General features: G+C 41.8%; 1 protein-coding gene across 1 annotated transcript; it reads left to right on the forward strand.

Moving 5' to 3' along the window:
* The first annotated feature begins 228 nt into the window (after window positions 1-228).
* psmf1 (proteasome inhibitor subunit 1) lies at window positions 229-18384 on the forward strand. Its single transcript, XM_035754816.2, has 7 exons — window positions 229-471; window positions 1539-1691; window positions 1808-1890; window positions 8919-9095; window positions 15532-15585; window positions 15977-16135; window positions 17521-18384. The coding sequence occupies exons 1-7, from the start codon at window positions 343-345 to the stop codon at window positions 17570-17572; spliced, it is 807 nt and encodes a 268-aa protein (XP_035610709.1). The 5' UTR covers window positions 229-342; the 3' UTR covers window positions 17573-18384.
* The last annotated feature ends 1895 nt before the right edge of the window (window positions 18385-20279 follow it).

Here is a 20279-nt window from a genome sequence, read left to right on the forward strand (position 1 = left end):
TATTTCACGAGACACTGTTTTTTAGGCATCATTTTCTAAAAATCTGAGATGAGTTCACTTCCCCCAGGGATCACTTTCACGTTCTAAAAATGGGGTTATCTCAATTGTATCGTCCTCGCGTCTTTTCTCCTCGTCTCCTCACAACACATTGGAGGAGAAGGTCAGGGGGGCGGTACCTCTGGTTTTCTCATCCAATGGGTTTTGAGAAGGAGACAAGGGGAAAGGAGAGATTTTGTTTGTGTGCCATTGAGATCGTCCCAATGAGTAACATAAACAGCCGTGCTTCTCGCAAGGCTTTCGTTTTCAGTCAAACATTGCTATCGATTCATAACTTTCCGAAAGATGGCTGGTTTAGAGCTTTTGTATAGCTGCGTAGCAGGCAATATTACCTGTCCACAAGACGTCGTCGTGTGTTTTGTTCACTGGGAAATTGTAAAGAGTGGGTACAAATGCCTTGGGTTAGGAGATGAGGTGAGTGTGATGCCTGCAGGCTACAAATGATTTAATTTATAATTCCATGTTTTATTATGGATAAGTGCTTTAGAGTTTACTGACAACGTCCCAATTGGTTAACAACGCCAGATTAGCCGTCTGACATGTATCCTCGCTAACCAACTATGGTTGGCTAGTTAATTTACAAGCATTAATATATATATAGTTGGTACCTTTTGTCAATTGGCTAAATTAGCTAGCTATAGCTAACGTTAGTTAGTTAGCAAGGCATGTCAGACTGCTCTGTTGCTGGTAGCCAGTTGTGATGGTGTCAGCAAACTGGGTTGACAAATCAATACATTTCTTGAATTTGTATGACTGCCAATATGTAAATAATACTAATTATTTTGCTAATGTGGATGTGTTTTGTGAATTAGCTTGCCAATCAGGTCTCTAGTTAGATTTTGTAACACGCTAATCAGACAATATACCATAGGTATGACCAAACGATAATACTATTTACTGGTCCAATTACGTTGGTAACCAGTTTATAATTGCAATAAGGCACCTCGTGGGTGTCTGGTATATGGCCAATATACCACGGCTAAGGGCTGTATAATATATCCAGGCACTCCGCGTTGTTTGCCATATACCACACTTCCTCGGGCCTTATTGCGTAAATTAACCACCTGCAACTGGAGACTTTAGAAGATGCATGTTTGACCGAAACGAGAACGAAGAGTTATCGCCTAGTTAAAGTTTGTTGAAATGCTGTGCTACGCCTAACCGTACCTAAACATGTAACCCCCAATTACAATGGATACAACATCTGTTTGGTTAAATCAAGTTCTTTGCTCTTAAAATCTGTAGCTAGGACCGTCATTCTTTGTATCTGATCCATCTATGAATATGTGTGTGGTTACAATCTTTCAGCCTCATCCTTAGTTTACATATTAAAAAGTGGCGGGGTTAACATTGGGTTGAAACACTCATGATTGTGGCTTTAAATAGTTATCTTGAGAGGGTCTGACGTTATGCAATATGACATGTGATGATGCATACCTGTAATTATGAATGAATAAATCTGTTATTTACATTTAATTCAGCCTCGGAGTGGTGAAAAGAAGTCGGAGTTGCTTCCTACAGGGTGGAATGACAGCAAGGAATTGTACACCCTGCGGTACAAGTCAAATGATGACAAGTCTAATTTCTTGGTCAAAGCCATCACTGTGGATTCCACCTTGATCTTCAACTTAATGGTAACTATACAGCTATTCAAAATGCTATTTCAAGTCTTTCAAGTGGTTATTTCTCAGAAATGTAGTTAGACAACATCTACAGTAGGCCTAAGTGTGACTCTTTTCTATTGTGTCAGGACTCGGCCACTGAACAGGTGTCAGACCTGACAATGAATGTCAGTGATTATGTGGATGCAGATCATTTGCAGACATTTGAAAGGTTGGTCAGTATGTCATATTTTTGGGGATGTATTGAAGTCTTGCTCAATTTGAACCGCACTTAATGGAGCAAAAGTGACAAACAACAGATTTGTAAGTATTTGGCTAAGGAAATCCACTGGACCACACGTACAACATTCTTTTCATATTTTTTTTCACACACACGAAAAATAGTGACTTACTGAAATACTACTCCATATTATAGGCCATGCTGTAAATCTTTATATTACACCAATTCTTGCTTTGTTGCCAAGAGTCTTCGATGAGGCCTGGCTAAGTCCAAATATCCCAACCAAGTAAATATTTCTCATCAATCCTTTTACATTTACATTTAAGTCATTTAGCAGACGCTCTTATCCAGAGCGACTTACAAATTGGTGCATTCACCTTATGACATCCAGTGGAACAGCCACTTTACAATAGTGCCTCTAAATCTTTTAAGGGGGGTGAGAAGGATTACTTTATCCTATCCTAGGTATTCCTTAAAGAGGTGGGGTTTACACTGAACAAAAATAGAAACCCAACATGTGAAGAATAAAAGATCCCAGAAATGTTCAATAGGCACAAAAAGCATATCTCTAATTTTGTGTTTATATCCCTTTTAGTGAGCATTTCTCCTTTGCCAAGACAATCCATCCACCTGGCAGGGGTGGCATATTGAGAATTTATTTTAACTATGCAAGTCGGTTAAGAACAAATTCTTATTTTCTATGACTGCCTAGGAACAGTGGCTTACCTGCCTTGTTCAGGGGCAGAATGACAGATTTGTACCTTGTCAGCTCGGGGATTCGATATTACAACCTTTTGGTTACTAGTCCAATGCTCTATCAGCTAGGCTACCTGCCGCCCCTGATTAAACCGCATGATCATTACACAGGTGCACCTTGTGCGGGGACAATAAAAGGCCACTCTAAAATATGCAGTTTTGCTGACTGGGAATGTCCACCAGAGCGGTTGCCAGAAAATGCAATGTTCATTTCTCTACCATAAGCTGCCTCCAACAAACATCCTTCTAGAGAATTTGGCAGTACATCCAGCCGGCCCCACAACCGCAGACCACATGTAACCACATCAGCCCAGGACCTCCACATCCTGCTTCTTTACCGACATGGATTGTCTGAGACCAGCTGATAAAACAGTGACTTTGCAAAACTGAAGAATTTCTGTACAAACTGTCAGAAACCGTCTCCGGTCAGCTCATCTGCTTGCTTGTCGTCCATACCAGGGTCTTGGCCTGACTGCAGTTTGGTGTCATGACTGACTTCAAATGCTCGCCTTTGATGGCCACTGACATGCTAGAGAAGAGGACTCTTCGTGGATGAATTCCTGTTTCAACTGTACTGGGCAGATGGTGTCGTGTGCGTGAGAGGTTTGCTGATGTCAACATTGTGAACTGGAGTGCCCCATGGTGGGGTTTTGGTATGGGCATGCATAAGCTACGGACAACAAACATGCTTGCTTTTTATCGATGGCAATTTAAATGCACAGGGATGCCGTGATGAGATCCTGGGGCCCATTTTTGTGCCGGTCATTTGCCACATAACCTCTTGTTTCAGCATGACCACGTGTCTCAAGGATCTGTACACAATTCCTGAGAGCCAAAATTTCCCAGTTCTTCCATGGCCTGCATACTCTCCAGACATGTCACCCATTGAACATGTTTGGGATGCTGTGGATCGACGTCTATGACCGCATGTTCCAGGACCCACCAATGTCCAGAAACTCCTCACAACATTCTACTGGTGCCTAATCGGCTCCATGTGAAGGAGATGTCGCGCTGCATGAGACAAATGGTGGTCACACCAGATATTAACTGTTTTTCTAATCCATGCCCCTCCTTTAAGGTATCTGTGACCAACTGACGCATATCTCTCTCTATTCAGTCATGTGATTTGGCGCTGACAGATGGTTGCTCCGGGTTCTTAGGAAACTATGCAGTATTTTTTATTTTTTTAACGTATTATTTCTTACTGTTACCCCAAGAAATCTTAAGTCTTGTTACATACAGCCAGGAAGAACTATTGGATATCCAGTGGGGCAAAAAGTGTTTAGTCAGCCACCAATTGTGCAAGTTATCCCACTTAAAAATATGAGAGGCCTGTAATTTTCATCATAGGTACACTTCAACTATGATAGACAAAATTAGAAAAAAAAATCCAGAAAATCATATTGTAGGATTTTTAATTAATTAATTTGCAAATCATGGTGGAAAATAAGTATTTGGTAACTTACAAACAAGCAAGATTTCTGGCTCTCACAGACCTGTAACTTCTTCTTTAAGAGGCTCCTCTGTCCTCCACTCGTTACCTGTATTAATGTCACCTGTTTGAACTTGTTATCAGTATAAAAGACACCTGTCCACAACCTCAAACAGTCACACTCCAAACTCCACTATGGCCAAGACCAAAGAGCTGTCAAAGGACACCAGAAACAATTGTAGACCTGCACCAGGCTGGGAAGACTGAATCTGCAATAGGTAAGAAATCAACTGTGGGAGCAATTATTAGGAAATGGAAGACATACAAGACCACTGATAATCTCCCTCGATCTGGGCCTCCACGCAAGATCTCACCCCGTGAGCAAAAATCCCAGAAACACACGGGGGGACAAAGAATGCTGAGTTGCATCCAAAGAACACCATACCTACTGTGAAGCATGGGGGTGGAAACATCATGCTTTGGGGCTGTTTTTCAAAGGGACCAGGTTGACTGGTCCGTGTAAAGGAAAGAATGAATGGGGCCATGTATCGTGAGATTGAGAGAACCTCTTTCCATCAGCAAGGGCATTGAAGATGAAATTTGGCTGGGTCTTTCAGCATGACAATGATCCCAAACACACTGCCCGGGCAACGAAGGAGTGGCTTCGTAAGAAGCATTTCAAGGTCCTGGAGTGGCCTAGCCAGTCTCCAGATCTCAACCCCATAGAAAATCTTTGGAGGGAGTTGAAAGTCCGTGTTGCCCAGCAACAGCCCCAAAACATCACTGCTCTAGAGATCTCCATGCAGGAATGGGCCAAAATACCAGCAAGTGTGTGAGAACCTTGTGAAGACTTACAGAAAACGTTTGACCTCTGTTATATACCCTTTGTTGGCAATGACAAAGTATTGAGAAACTTTTGTTATTGACCAAATACTTATTTTCCACCATCATTTGCAAATAAATTCATTAAAAATCCTACAATGTGATTTTCTTGATATTTTTTTCTCATTTTGTCTGTCATAGTTGACTTGTACCTATGATAAATTACAGGCCTCATCTTTTTAAGTTTGACAACTTGCACAATTGGTGGCTGACTAAATACTTTTTTGCCCCACTGTAAGGGCACCGTCAACTTACCAACATTTCGACGTTCCCAAGCGGATCCTCTGTTTGGACCACCACCCAGGACAATGACTCAGAGCCCAGTAGGCGACCCAAAACAACGGCGGCGTTCTGGCCAGGCTCCTTAGACGGGATCACTTCTCCCGAGTATACTACTCGCCTGTGTCCAGTCTCTTGACAACAAGGTAGACGAAATTCGAGCAAGGGTTGCTTTCCAGAGAGACTAACATTCTCTGTTTCATGGAAACATGGCTCACTCGGGATACGTTATCAAAGTCTGTACAGCCACCTGGATTCTTCACGCATCGAAACCAACATCTCTGGTAAGAAGTGCGGGAGTGTATGCCTTATGATTAACGAGTAGTGGTGTGATTATAACATACAGGAACTCAAGTCCTTTTGTTCACCTAAACTAGAGTTCCTTACAATCAAATGCCGACCGCATTCTCTACCAAGAGAATTCTCTTTGATTATAATCACAGCCCTGTGTGTTCCACCCCCCCACCAACCAGACACCTCAACTGCCCTGAAAGAACCTCATTGGACTCTATGTAAACTGGAAACAACATATCCTGAGGCTGCATTTATTGTAGCTGGGGATTTTAACAAAGCTACTCTGAAAACAAGGCTCCCTAAATTTAATCAGCATATCGACTGCGTAACCCAGGCGGGCAGCATTCTAGATCATTGCTACTCTAACTTCTGCGACGCATACAAAGCCCTCCTTTCGGCAAATCTGACCACGACTCCATTGTGTTGCTCCCAGCCTATAGACAGAAACTAAAACAGGGAAACTCCTGTGCTCAGGTCTGTTCAACGCTGGTCTGACTAATCAGATTCCACTCTTAAAGATATGTTAAGGTTAGCCTCAGACAACATTGAGATATCCGCATATACATGCTGATTCGATGAGCGAGCTTATTAGCAAGTGCATCGGTGATGTTGTACCCACGGTGACTAAAACCTTCCCTCAATCAGAAACCGTGGGTTGATGGCAGCATTCGCTCAACTGAAAGCGCGAGCCACTGCTTTTAATCATGGCGAGGCGACCGGAAACATGAGCGAATACAGTGTAGCTATTCCCTCCACAATGCAATCAAACAAGCCAAGTGTCCGTATAGAGACAGAGTCACAATTCAATGGCTCAGACACGAGAGGTGTGTGTGTGGCAGGGTCTACAGAAAATCACGGATTACAAAAAGACGGCCAGCCTCGCTGCGGACACAGTCTTGCTCCCAGACAAACCTAACAACCTCTTTGCTCGCTTTGAGGACTACAGTACCACTGGCACGGCCCGCTACCAAAACCTGCGGGCGCTCTTTCACCGCAGCCAATGTGAGTATAACATTTAAACATGTTAACTCTCACAAGGCTGCCGGACCAGACGGCATCCCTAGCCGAGTCCTCAGTGCATGCCCAAACTAGCTGGCTGGTGTGTTTACGGACATAATCTTTCTGCTGTTCCCACATTGCAAGAGGGCCACCATTGTTCCTGTTCCCAAGAAAGCTAACTGAGCTAAACGACTCACTTCCATCATCATGAATCTCTTTGAGACTAGTCAAGGATCATATCACCTCCACCTCAACCCCACCTCCACCTCAACCCACTCCAACTTGCTTACCGCCCCAATAGGTCCACAGACGTCACAATTGCAATCACACTGCACACTGCCCTAACCCACGTGGACAGTAGGAATACTTAAGTGAGAATGCTGTTCATCGATTACAGCTCAGCATTTAACACCATAGTACCCTCCCAACTTGTCATTAAGCTCGAGACCATCGGTCTCGACCCCGCCCTGTGCAACTGGGTCCTGGACTTTCTGACAGGCCGCCATCAGGTGGTGAGGGTAGGAAACATCACCACCCGCTGATCCTCAACACTGGGGCCACACAAGGGTGCGTTCTCAGCCCTCTCCTGTACTCCCTATTCACCCATGACTGCATGGCCATGCACGCCTCCAACTCAAATCATCAAGTTTACACATGACACTACAGTGGTAGGCTTGATCACCAACAACAACGAGACTGCCTACAGGGAGGAGGTGGTGGCAGGAAAATAACCTCACTCAACATCAACAAAACACAGATGATTGTGGACTTCAAGAAACAGCAGAGGGAGCACCCCCACCTATCCACATTGATGGGACAGTAGTGGAGAAGGTGGAAGTTCCTGGGCGTACACATCACAGACAAACTGAAATGGTCCACCCACACACAGTGTTGTGAAGAAGGTGCAACAGTGTCTTTTCAACCTCGGGAGGCTGAAGAAATGGGGCTTTTCACCAAAAACACTCACAAACCTTTACAGATGCACAATCGAGAGTATCCTGTCAGGCTGTATCACCGCCTAGGACGCCAACCGCTCAGCCCACAACCGTAAGGCTCTCCAGAGGGTGGTGCGGTCTGCACAACGCATCACTGGGGGGCAAGGTACCTTCCCTTCAGGACACCTACACCACCCGATGTCACAGGAAGACCAAAAAGATAATCAAGGACAACAATCACCTGAGCCACTGCCTGTTCACCCCGCTATCATCCAGAAGGCGAGGTCAGTACAGGTGCATCAAAGCTGGGACGGAAGCTGTTTTTCAGTCTCTCGATCTCAAGGCCATCAGACTGTTTAACAGCTATCACTAACATTGAGTGGCTGCTGCCAACATACTGACTCAAATCTCTAGCCACTTTAATAATAAAAAATGTGATATAATAAATGTATCACTAGTCACTTTAATCAATGCCACTTACCCTACATTACTCATCTCATATGTACAGTGGGGAAAACAAGTATTTGATACACTGCCGTTTTTTTTTTTACACTTACAAAGCATGTAAAGGTCTGTAATTTGTCATAGGTACACTTCAACTGTGAGAGACGACTGCACCGTATTGAGGGGAGGATGGATGGGGCCATGTAGCATGAGATCTTGGCCAACAACCTCCTTCCCTCAGTAAGAGCATTGAAGATGGGTCGTGGCTGGGTCTTCCATCATGACAACGACCCGAAACACAGCCAGGGCAACTAAGGAGTGGCTCCGTAAGAAGCATCACAAGGTCCTGGAGTGGCGTAGCCAGTCCAGACCTGAACCCAATAGAACATCTTTGGAGGGAGGTGATTTTCTGGATTTTTGTTTTAGATTCCATCTCTCACAGTTGCAGTGTACCTATGATTCAAAAAAATACAGACCTCTACATGCTTTGTAAGTAGGAAACCTGCAAAATCGGCAGTGTTAGCAAATACTTGTTCTCCCCACTGTATATACTGTGCTCTATACCATCTACTGCATCTTACCTATGCCTCACGGCCATCGCTCATCCATATATTTATATGTACATATTCTTATTCATTCCTTTACACTTTGGTGAAATTGTTACATTACTGCATGGTCGGAACTAGAAGCAGAAGCATTTCGCTGCACTCGCATTACCATGTGTATGTGACCAATAAAATTTGATTTGAAATCCATAGATTAGGACCTAAACAATTGCCTGTTATCTTTATGAACTCAATAAACCCTTTATTGTTGCTCTTGTGTTTTTATATTTTTGTTCAGTGTAGATACAATGACAAGTATGAATCAAAGCTCCTTGCGACAAAATACATTTTCATGCATTACAAGTTTTATTCCAGATTTGTACAGAATTTACCTTACTATTCCTATAAGTATCTAAAACGTGTTGGTATTGACATGATCCTCCCCTCTGTCAGTGTATTCAAGAATGCAGAAGATTTGTCTCAGAAGGTGAAGAGCCAGCTCCTTCCCTCAGTGCCCGCGCCAAGAAAGGAAGAAAAGAGTAGCAGAGAGAAATCCAATGACTCCCAGCCGGACAGTGACCCTCTCCGCATTCCCACGAGGCATCCACAGAGCAGTAGGCAGCCTAACTGGTTTGTACAACATACCTTACTACAGGGTTCTTCAACTAGTGAATGTTGGGCCAGTTGATGTTCACCTTAGTAAAGAAGAACATGACTTGAATACCCCTACTGTACTATATCAGCTGTAGTCACTGATTTATACTGACTGTTTAGCCTAGTAACATTACAAAATTGTATTTATGTATATGTTACTCGTTTCAGGAAAGTAGGTGATGCACGTCACTAATTTACAGGAGTGGCATTTGAATGTAAACACTTTGTGTCCAATTTCAAAAATTCTCCAGTAGAAGGCCTTGCTTTTATTTCTTAACTCGCAACCGTAAGCTAATTTCTGTAATTGGCTTGCCATTAACTTGTAAATAATGACTACGTTTATTTTCATGTAGTAATGAATACAGATTAGCTTAAGTGAAGACGTCAGCTATACGATATGGTCATTATTTGAACTGGCTAGCCAGCTTCCTTAATGTTATCTAGCTAGCTAACAAGCTAGAAATCTAGTTGCCTTGTTTGCTATATTGACATACATTTTTTAAAGGATTGGTTTATTGGTGGTAAAATACACCAATTATGCTATTTTGGACCACCAGGACAAGTTTGACGTCGAAGACAAAATGATGTCACTGACAACTGTCAACAGATATATCAATAGACACTGTATAAACCAGCACTTAGTCTTAATCTGTTTATTTAGTACATGGCCTCATTTGAATCCTTAAAGAGATGGGTGGGGCTAAAGCTTAAGAGCGTGTGAACGATGCTGAATGGTTGTAGACCAAGCTCTCCAGTAGGTGTACCAAAACATTCAAGAGCCATTTTCCCATAAGTGGGGTTTATCAACTTTCAGAGCAGAATTACTGTCCCATTGTTTCTCAACTCTAGTGTATGATATACAATTTATGATTTCTCAGTCTTTTATCCAATCTTTTTTCCAATGTAAACTATTTCAATTTTTGCTACATAAGACCGACTTGAGCCGTTCGGTCACATATGATAGGGTAGGTTAAAGCTTCACACAGTAGTCTGTCAACTGTTTTGATTTACTATAACTGGATGGACAGAATTTAATTTAAATGTAAACTGAGTATACAACATTAACACCTGCCTTTTCCATGAGACTGACTAGGTTTCACCTATGTTCTCTTATTGATTTCACGTGTTAAATCCACTTCAATCAGTGGGGAGGAGAAGGTTCAAGAAAGATTTTTAAGCCTTAAGACATGGATTGTGTATGTGTGCGCTATTCAGGGTGAATTGGCAAGACAAAAGATTTAAGTGCCTTTTGAACCGGGTATGGTAGCCGTGCTCACCAGTTTGTGTGTCAAGAACTGCAATACAGCTGTGTTTTTCATACTCAACAGTTTCCAGTGTGTATCAAGAATGGTCCACACCCTGTCGTTCTCAACTAACATCAAGGCGGTGGCCCGTTCCTGTAGGTTCATGCTCTACAACATCCGCAGAGTACGACCCTGCCTCACACAGGAAGCGGCGCAGGTCCTAATCCAGGCACTTGTCATCTCCCGTCTGGATTACTGCAACTCGCTGTTGGCTGGGCTCCCTGCCTGTGCCATTAAACCCCTACAACTCATCCAGAATGCCGCAGCCCGTCTGGTGTTCAACCTTCCCAAGTTCTCTCACGTCACCCCGCTCCTCCGCTCTCTCCACTGGCTTCCAGTTGAAGCTCGCATCCGCTACAAGACCATGGTGCTTGCCTACGGAGCTGTGAGGGGAACGGCACCTCAGTACCTCCAGGCTCTGATCAGGCCCTACACCCAAACAAGGGCACTGCGTTCATCCACCTCTGGCCTGCTCGCCTCCCTACCACTGAGGAAGTACAGTTCCCGCTCAGCCCAGTCAAAACTGTTCGCTGCTCTGGCTCCCCAATGGTGGAACACACTCCCTCACGACGCCAGGACAGCGGAGTCAATCACCACCTTCCGGAGACACCTGAAACCCCACCTCCTTTAAGGAATACCTAGGATAGGATAAAGTAATCCTTCTCACCCCCCTTAAAAGATTTAAATGCACTATTGTAAAGTGGCTGTTCCACTGGATGTCATAAGGTGAATGCACCAATTTGTAAGTCGCTCTGGATAAGAGCGTCTGCTAAATGACTTAAATGTAATGTAATGTAATGTCCACCACCCAAAGGACATCCAGCCAACTTGCCACAACTGTGGGAAGCATTGGAGTCAACATGGGCCAGCAATCCATGCTCTGAAGAATTGAGGCTGTTCTGATGGCCAAATGTTTTGCAACTCTGTTAGGAAGGTGTTCTTATGTTTGGTATACTCAGTTTATTTAAACAGGGAATCTCATTGTGACCAAGGCCTCTTTTACAAGGGAGCCCTGTACACAATCATACATATTTACAATTCGAATGTCATAAACATTTACAAGTGAATTTTATTTACAAAACACGATCATGGAAAAATAAATGCATTCCTAAGTTTTAAAAAAGTCATCAAACAGCTGTCTGAACTGCACCAAAACATCCTACTTCAGAGTTCTGAGATCAGTCTACAAGTAAGGTGCAAAAAAAAAGTAAATATGTTATATCTCAGTGGAGATGGAGGGATCTCCAGAGTTAGTCAACCCTGTGATTGGATCTAGTGACTCTTATTTCTGTAATTCATCAATGAAGTAAGTTATGGCAAGGGTTGTTACGGTCACCGTATTACCTGGTCATTAGTCTACCAAATTTGATAACTGCCTGGTACTCTGTCCCTCTAATCACTGACATTATTGCAAATCTAATCTCGAACTTCATGAGTGGTCTTCTTGCGCATCATTTCTATAGGCTATGCAACTTTCCTAATATTAAGCACATTGCTTCTCTTTACACCAGGAGTATAGCCTACCTGGTTGGCATGAAAATGAACCATGGGAAAATTGTCCTCCATTCGCTATTTAAGTGCATAGATAACATTTATTTTTTTTCCCTGCTGCCCGTTTTGAGTGCATGATAATGGTCTTTTCTAAATCTAAACAAATTTCACATGTATAGTTGACGTTTACATACACTTAGGTTGGAGTCATTGAAACTTGTTTTTCAACCACTCCACACATTTATTGTTAAACTATAGTTTTGGCAAGTTGGTTAGAATATCTACTTTGTGCATGACTCACATCATTTCCCCAACAATTATTTCACTAATCTCCCATTCGCTGCCGCTAGAAAAACATCCCCACAGCATGATGCTGCTACCCATCCTTCACCGTAGGGATGGTGCCAGGTTGCCTCCAGACATGACGCGTGGCATAAAGACCAAAGAGTTCAACCATGGTTTCATCAGACCAGAGTCTCTTGTTACTCATGGTGCCTTTTGGCAAACTCCAAGTGGGCTGTTGTGCCTTTTTTTACTGAGGATTGGCTTTTGCCTGGCCACTACCATACAGGCCAGATTGGTGGAGTGCTGCAGAGATGGTTGTCCTTCTGGAAGGTCCTCCCATCTCCAAGGAGGAACTCTGTCAGAGTGACTATTGGGTTCTTGGTCACCTCCCTGACCAAGTCCCTTCTCTTGCGATTGAGCAGTTTGGCCGGGCCGCCAAATCTGGAACCATCAAGACACTTCCTAAACTTCTTCCATTTAAGAATGATGAAGGCCACTGTGTCTTGGGGACCTTCAATTCTGCAGAAATGTTTTGGTACCCTTCCCCAGATCTGTGCCTCGACATAATCATGTCTCTGAGCTCTACGGACAATTCCTTCAACCTCATGGCTTGTTTTTTGCTCTGACATGCACTGTCAACTGTGGGGCTTTTTATTGTTATGTATAGATATGTGCCTTTCCAAATAATGTCTTAAGTTGGATTTACCACCGGTGGAATCCAAGATGAAGAAACATCTCAAGGATGATCAATGGAAACAGTGTGCACCTGATCTTATTAGCATTTTTTTGTTAGCTTTGTTGTTGTGCGCTTTAAAAAAAAACTTAAAATAAAAATTGGTCCAGAATAAGGCTAAGACTGGGAAAAAGTTCATTTGGAATGTATTCAGACCCCTTAACTGTAAGGTCCCATAGTTGACAGTGTGTCAGAGCAGAAACTATTCCATGAAGTCCAAGGAACTATCCATAGATATCTGAGAGAATTGTGATGAGACCTAAATCTGGGGTGTTTCCAAGAGCACAGTGGTCTCCATTAGCTTCAGAACAAGAATGTCAAAGGCCTTTAGTGGCCCAGACTTGAATCCCATTTTAAATTCTGTGGAAATACTTGATTGCCATTCACTGCCGCTCCCCATCTGCCTTAACAGAGCTTGAGAATCTCCAAGAAAGAATGGGAGAAAATCCCCAAATCCAGATGTGTAAAGCTGATCCAGACATACCCAAGACTACTCAAAGCTGTATTTGCCAACAAAGTTGCTTCTACAAAGTATTGACTAAGGGGTGTGAATACTTATGTAAATTAGATGTTAGTACTTCATTTGCTGAAATTGCATGTGAGGAATCGATTTAAACCATTTGGAAATCCAGGCTGTAGCACTTACATTTGGAATAAGTCAAGGGGTATGAGTATTTTCTGAAGTTACTGTAAATTTATCCGGTGTTCTTCCCAAAAAATGTAAGGTGGACGCTGTACCACTTTATAAACTTATTTTATTTATTTAACTTAAGGCAACAAAAAAAAGTTTATTCTCTAAATGGCAGTTACAGGTGTTCAAAAACGCAGGCCAATGGGCGGCATTTCTCGAGTTCAGCTCATATCGCCTGTAGAGTCTTCTTGGGTTGCAACATTCGCCTTCATTAAAAGGGATAGTCACTCTCCTGCTGTGGGCCTTGCCACAATACACCATGAATACATGTTTCAGTTCCAGGGTTGAAAGCTATTTTCTTCTGGGGGAAAAAGTGTATTTATATGTACAGTTGAAGTCGGAAGCATTCATACACTTAGGTTGGAGTCATTAACTCATTTTCAACCACTCCACAAATTTCTTGTTAACGTCCTAACCGACCTGCCAAAGCTATAGTATATCTACTTGTGTTATGCAAAGTAATTTTTCAAACAATTGTTTACGGACAGATTATTTCACTGTATCACAATTCCAGTGGGTCAGAAGTTTACATACACTAAGTTGACTGTGCCTTTAAACAGCCTAGAAAATTCCAGAAAATGATGTCATGGCTTTAGAAGCTTCTAATCGGTTAATGGACATAATTTGAGTCAATTGGAGGTGTACCTGTGGATGTATTTCAAGGCCTACCTTCAAACTCTGCCTCTGCTTGACATCATGGGAAAATCCCCCCCCCCGCAAAAAATTGCAGACCTACACAAGTCTGGTTCATCCTTGGGGGCGATTTCCAAACGCCTGAAGGTGCCACGTTCATCTGCACAAACAATAGTACGCAAGTATAAACACCAGCCGTCTTACCGCTCAGTAAGGAGACGCGCTCTGTCTCCTAGAGATGAACGTACTTTGGTGCTGAAAAATGCAAATCAATGGCATCATGAGGCAGGAAAATGATGTGGATATATTGAAGCAACATCTCAAGACATCAGTTAGAGTTAAAGCTTGGTCTTCCAAATGGAAAATGACCCAAGCATACCTCCACAGTTGTGGCAAAATGGCCTAAGGACAACAAAGTCAAGGTATTGGAGTGGCCATCACAAAGCCCTGACCTCAATCCCATAGAAATTGTGGGCAGAACTGAAAAAGCGCTTGCGAGCAAGGAGGCCTACAAACCTGACTCAGTTACACCAGCTGTCAGGCGGAATGGGCCAAAATTCTACTAACTTATTGTGGAAGGTTACCCAAAATGTTGACCCAAGTTAAACAATTTAAAGGCAATGCTACTGAATAGTATGTAAACTTCTGACCCACTGGCAATTTGATGAAAGAAATAAAAGCTTAAATAAATAATTCTCTATTCTGACATTTCACATTCTTAAAATAAAGTGGTGATCATAACTGACCCAAGATGGGGAATGTCAGGAATTGTGAAACTGAGTTAATTTTTAAAAAATTATATATATTTGGTGTATGTAAACTTCCGACTTCAACTGTAAGTGATACTATATTGACTTGCATGCATACTTTTCACATTTTGTTTTTCAATCAAGACCCCTGCGGGCGAACGGCACAACGTACAATGATATTGTATTTAGTTGGCAGCTGACGTGAATTGGTTGTTGGCTGTACAATCAAATCAACCAGTTTTCCACTTTGGATCAATAGATTTAGTTGACATCTGACAATACCTTGCATGGGTACAACTATATGCGGTCTTTCATTTTCCGTGATACGATACCACATGACGCAGACCTAATCTCTTGAGTGAAACAGTCCTAATGTAGGAAAAAAAGACTTCCTCATGTTGTCACCCAGATTCACATTTGTTTATTTTGCAAGCTATAACTCACTATTTTAACAAAGTAGGTTTTAAAAGACCATAACGTGAAGTCTGCTTTGTGATACACTCTAGTGGTGTCATGTGTTTTTCAGGCCAGACCCCATGGCTCCTTTCGCTGCAGGTGGAGCCGATCTGGATCCCTTTGGGTGAGTTTCCCTCCTGCACTCGGCAATGGTAGAACAAGAGACTATAAAGCAGGCGTTGGACCATTCCTCACTATGGCTGGGCTTTTTTACCAAAAATGTTTGAACTGTACATTTGACTGCAAAGCAATTGTTTTCTTTGAATTTAAAGCACTAGGCGCTAAAGACATTAATCCAACCACTCTGACTATGTAGATGGTATTAATTTAAAGGACTATTCAAAATGTGTTGACATCTTCATATATTTTAATGTACATGACTTGAATTATGCTGACAATGAAGATCAGGCTCAAATATTAGGAAAGTGGATTATTATTGAGTCACTATCACAGCAAATAGCATTTTCTATCTAATGCAATAGACCAATGACGAGCTCTGTTTCTGTGTCTCCCAGTGGTCGTGGAGGAGGGATGATCGTGGACCCTTTGAGGGCTGGTTACCCCCGCTCAGGGTTTGACCCCTCTGGTGGGCTCCCTGGCATCCTGCCGCCGGGAGCTGTGCCGCCCGGGGCCCGCTTTGACCCCTTTGGGCCTGTCGGAAGACACAGACCTGGGTAAGAGTTATTTTCTTGAATTTTATTTTGGGTATTACAAATGTCCACCATTTTAGAAGGCATTCATAAGTAGTAGTATTCTTACATTTGTAAATGTTAGTAAGCTATAAATGTTGATATTTACAGACTTTGAACTATTGATTATATTAATTATTTACAGTATTAATGTATGAACTATACACCTTATCATTAATGCATAATTGGAAAGTTGTGTAAGTATCTATTTATTGCTTACTAGCTTACATTTGTAGGAGTGATGGTCAATAAACTACACTGAAGAAAAATATAATGCCATATGTAAAGTTTGAGCACATGAGCTGAAAAAAAAGATCCCAGAAATGTTCCATACGCATAAAGCTTTTTTTGTTTGCACCATTTTGTTTTCATCCATGTTACTGAGTATTTCTCCTTTGCCAAGATAATCTATCCACCTGATAGGTGTGCAATATCAAGAAGCTGATTTAAACAGCATGATCATTACACAGGTGCACCTTGTGGTGTGGATAAAGGCCACTAAAATGTGCAGTTGTCACATAACACAATGGCACAGATGTCTCAAATATTGAGGAAGCATGCAATTGGCATGCCAACTGCAGGAATGTCCACCAGCGCTGTTACCAGAGAATTTAATGGTAATTTCTCAACCATAAACAAAGGCAGCTTAAACGTTGTTTTAAACAATTTGGCTGCATGTCCAACCGGCCTCATGTAACCACGCCAGCCCAGGACCTCCATCCTGCTTCTTTACCTGCGGGATCGCCTGAGACCAGCCACCTGATGAAACTGAGGAGTATTTTTGTCTGTAAGAAAGCCATTTTTGTGTGGGGGAGGGGGAGAAGTGTTTCCGATTTGGCTAGGCCTGGTTCCCCAGTGGGTGAGCCTATGCCCACCCATGGCTGCTCCCCTGCTGAGTTATGTGAAATACATAGATTATGACCTAATGCATTTATTTCAATTTACTGTCACTCAGTGAAATCGTTTTATTTTTGTTCATAATATTTCAAAATGCCTTCAATGTTTATTTATTTATTACTAGTTATAGCGTGTAACCTCACTTTTATATTATGGGATTTATTTGACATGAATAAGTGCACAATAAATATCAATCCAAGTGTGCCTGAGTTCGGAAAAGAGATGGCTTTTCATCTGTATGTTGGGTAAGAAAGTGAAGGCTATTGTAAACACACAGGTATTTGAGATGCAATATGTCAGTCTATGTAACTGAAGTCAAGGTTAAATTCTTCTAGGCTGTCATCTAAGAGTGAAAAAATGGCTGGTGTGGTGGGCCATCACAGAAATTGCCCACCAGGTATGTCTTGAGTGGGGCACTTGTCGACGAGTATTATTTATGGATGTATGACTGTATTATGCTCTGTGGTTTCCAGGCCAGACCCAGATCACATGCCGCCGCCAGGCTACGATGACATGTTCATGTAGAAGAAAAGGCACTCCTCCGCTCCTCACACTTCCTGGACCTGTGAGGAATACACACTTAAACAGGCTTTGGAACTTTGGCAAAAATATATATAGAACAAAAATAATAATACCTCCCGCTTTGACAATTCCTGGCAGCTCAATGTGTAGTTTGTTCATGCCCATGCATGATCTATGTGCAGAATTTGTTTTGCTTGAATTAGCAACGAAATCCCTAGTTTGAAAGTAACTGTTTTTCTGGAAGCTGTGTTTTTTTTATTTTCCCTCATGTGGGCCAGCCCCTTAGCAATTCGGTTTCAGCCAATGAGCTTCAGCCCTCGTCATGCAAGTGACCGCTAGCAAGATGCACAAACAGAGTGAGAGCAATAACGTGGTGCACATAGGTGACACTACCTTCCGAACTACTGGGTTAAAAAGTATACAAAAGTACTGGAGAATCCCTTTTAATAAAACTTAATAAAAGCTACTTTTTTGGGGGGGGTTTATTTGTTGGGGTTCTAATTTAAACAACATTTTGGAGTTCATAGTCAAATGTCCAAGCAGCTAATATTTGTTTTGATTTTCAAATGCTGCTTGCAAAGACTGGCTTTTGCTGCTTGTGTTCCCAAAAGTAAAATGTGAGAACCTGTCCAAATTGTTTTACAATCGAAGTCATTCGGAAACACCTACAGCATTAGAACTTAATGATTGATCCAAGTTGTCTGCTACCCAACTTAACATAATAGTTTGCTTTTACTGACATCTTATTCAAATGTTTTTCAGACTTCACTGGTTTATGTCCAGCAAAATGTTGTAATAAAATATTTATTACATTCTGTTTTTTTATTACTATTTTAATTGTTTAAAAAAAACAACTCTGGAATGCAAAACACTAGAATGAATAGGCTACATTAGAAGCTGTCAAATACTCAATTTGAATAACAGCCTTCAGTGAGCTCAGGAAATCCTGCCCTCTATTTTTAGTCACAGTATATCAATTTCTTTGCTCCATCTATTACAGCTCACCTTCACAAGAGCATAAAAAATGCGTTCACTATTGGGAAAAGAGATGCCAAAGGGTCATTTTCTTCCCTTTTTCTAGAACTTTCATACCATGTAATCTGAGTGGATATAAATGTATCCCAGCATAATGGGATATGTCTGGACAATCGATGATTCCCATAAATGTACATTTTCCAAAAATTGTAGATACAGATTTCTGCAAGATGAAATAACATGAACACTAAAGTAGGTATCCTCAGATTGCCTTGATATCCATAATGATAAATACAGTTTTCGTTTTCACATAGCTAGATGATGCTCTGCCTGTGTTCTAAGGTCTGTCTGCGCCCCCTTGAATCGAATTAGCATAATAAAAATCCACAATCTGTTTCAATTCGTTTTTTGCTTTGGATTTGTCTCAATCGACCTTATCCTCCTTTGTCGCACTTCTGCGGTGAAAGGTAACAGAGCTAGAGCGGTTTTTGTCAGACCATGAGACATCCTGAAAATCGGTCTTCTCACAAAATCGTCTCTAGCGTCTGAACGGTTTGACCTGTAAACTATTATTGCTTGTGGGTGTAGAGCAAAAACAGAGTATCTTGGGACTCGTCTGAAGTCAATACAGTCGTAGTGTAGGGCTACACACTAATATGACCCCTTGGTGCAGAGGTGAGACTCTCACGAACACGTACATGGCGGTTGTTTTGCTTTAGGCCTCGCAAGACTCATCTGAAGGTCCCCCGGTACCAGTTTTAAAAAATAATGGAAATATGTATGGAGACTGTTTAGTGTCTAAAATAAGGGGTTAAATATTTTTTGTTTCTAGATAATCTTTATATCTCCAATATTTGACGGACGCTTTAGAACAAACTTCCTTTAGGTTTTTGGTGGGAACTCTCTTGTTCCATGTAATGTTATTCAATGCGTTTGTCTGGGCTAATGGCAATAAGGCCCACTTTTTTTTCTTTTTTTAAATCAAGTGGTCTTTCATTCAAAATCAAATTGCTAAATGATCCTTGGTTATGACCTCCGATTCCATATAGCTTAGTAAGAACCCTCTTTTTCTGTCTCTATTCTCTTTCTCCTCTGTTTCTCATTCCCCACCCGCTACTGTCAATGGAAATGAGAGTGCAACTTATTTGGCAAACAAAATTCTAATTGAAATCAAAACTGGATGGTCTTCAGAGATTGATGGCAGAGGTTGAGGGTAGCTGAAGGATAGGATTAAAAACAAAAATGATTGTAAAATATACTAGGTCCGTGAAATGTATAAATTAGAAGTAGTAACCTAAGTGTGGTCCATTAGTTTACTCCAATTAGGGGAGAGTTTAAAATGAAGGGATATTATATATATTTTATATACAGTGCATTCAGAAAGTACTCCTACCCCTTGACCTTTTCCACATTTTGTTATTAAGTTAGCCTTATTCTCAAATGGATTACATTTTTGTCCTCAATCTACACACAACACCCCATAATGACCAATTAAAAACAGTCTTTTAGAGATTTCTGCCAAAGGATAAAACACAAATTAATTTACATAAGTATTTAGACCCTTTTACTCAGTACTTTGTTAAAGCACCGTTGGCAGCGATTACTGCCTCGAGTCGTCTTGGGTATGACGCTACAAGAATGGCACACCAGTATTTAGGGAGTTTCTTCTTCTCTGCAGATCATCTCATGCCCCGTCAGGTTAAATGGGGAGCGTCGCTGCTCAGCTATTTTCAGG

Source organism: Oncorhynchus keta, chromosome 37 (assembly GCF_023373465.1).
Source record: "Oncorhynchus keta strain PuntledgeMale-10-30-2019 chromosome 37, Oket_V2, whole genome shotgun sequence".
NCBI classification, from domain to species: domain Eukaryota; kingdom Metazoa; phylum Chordata; class Actinopteri; order Salmoniformes; family Salmonidae; genus Oncorhynchus; species Oncorhynchus keta.

What these genes read in the sequence shown, in the direction of transcription:
- psmf1 (XM_035754816.2), top strand. Translation starts at nt 343, where the DNA reads ATGGCTGGTTTAGAGCTTTTGTATAGCTGCGTAGCAGGCAATATTACC. An exon ending in CATTTGCAGACATTTGAAAG is followed by an intron (nt 1,891 to 8,918) that starts GTTGGTCAGTAT and finishes CCCCTCTGTCAG; the next exon opens with TGTATTCAAGAATGCAGAAG. An exon ending in GCCGATCTGGATCCCTTTGG is followed by an intron (nt 15,586 to 15,976) that starts GTGAGTTTCCCT and finishes TGTGTCTCCCAG; the next exon opens with TGGTCGTGGAGGAGGGATGA.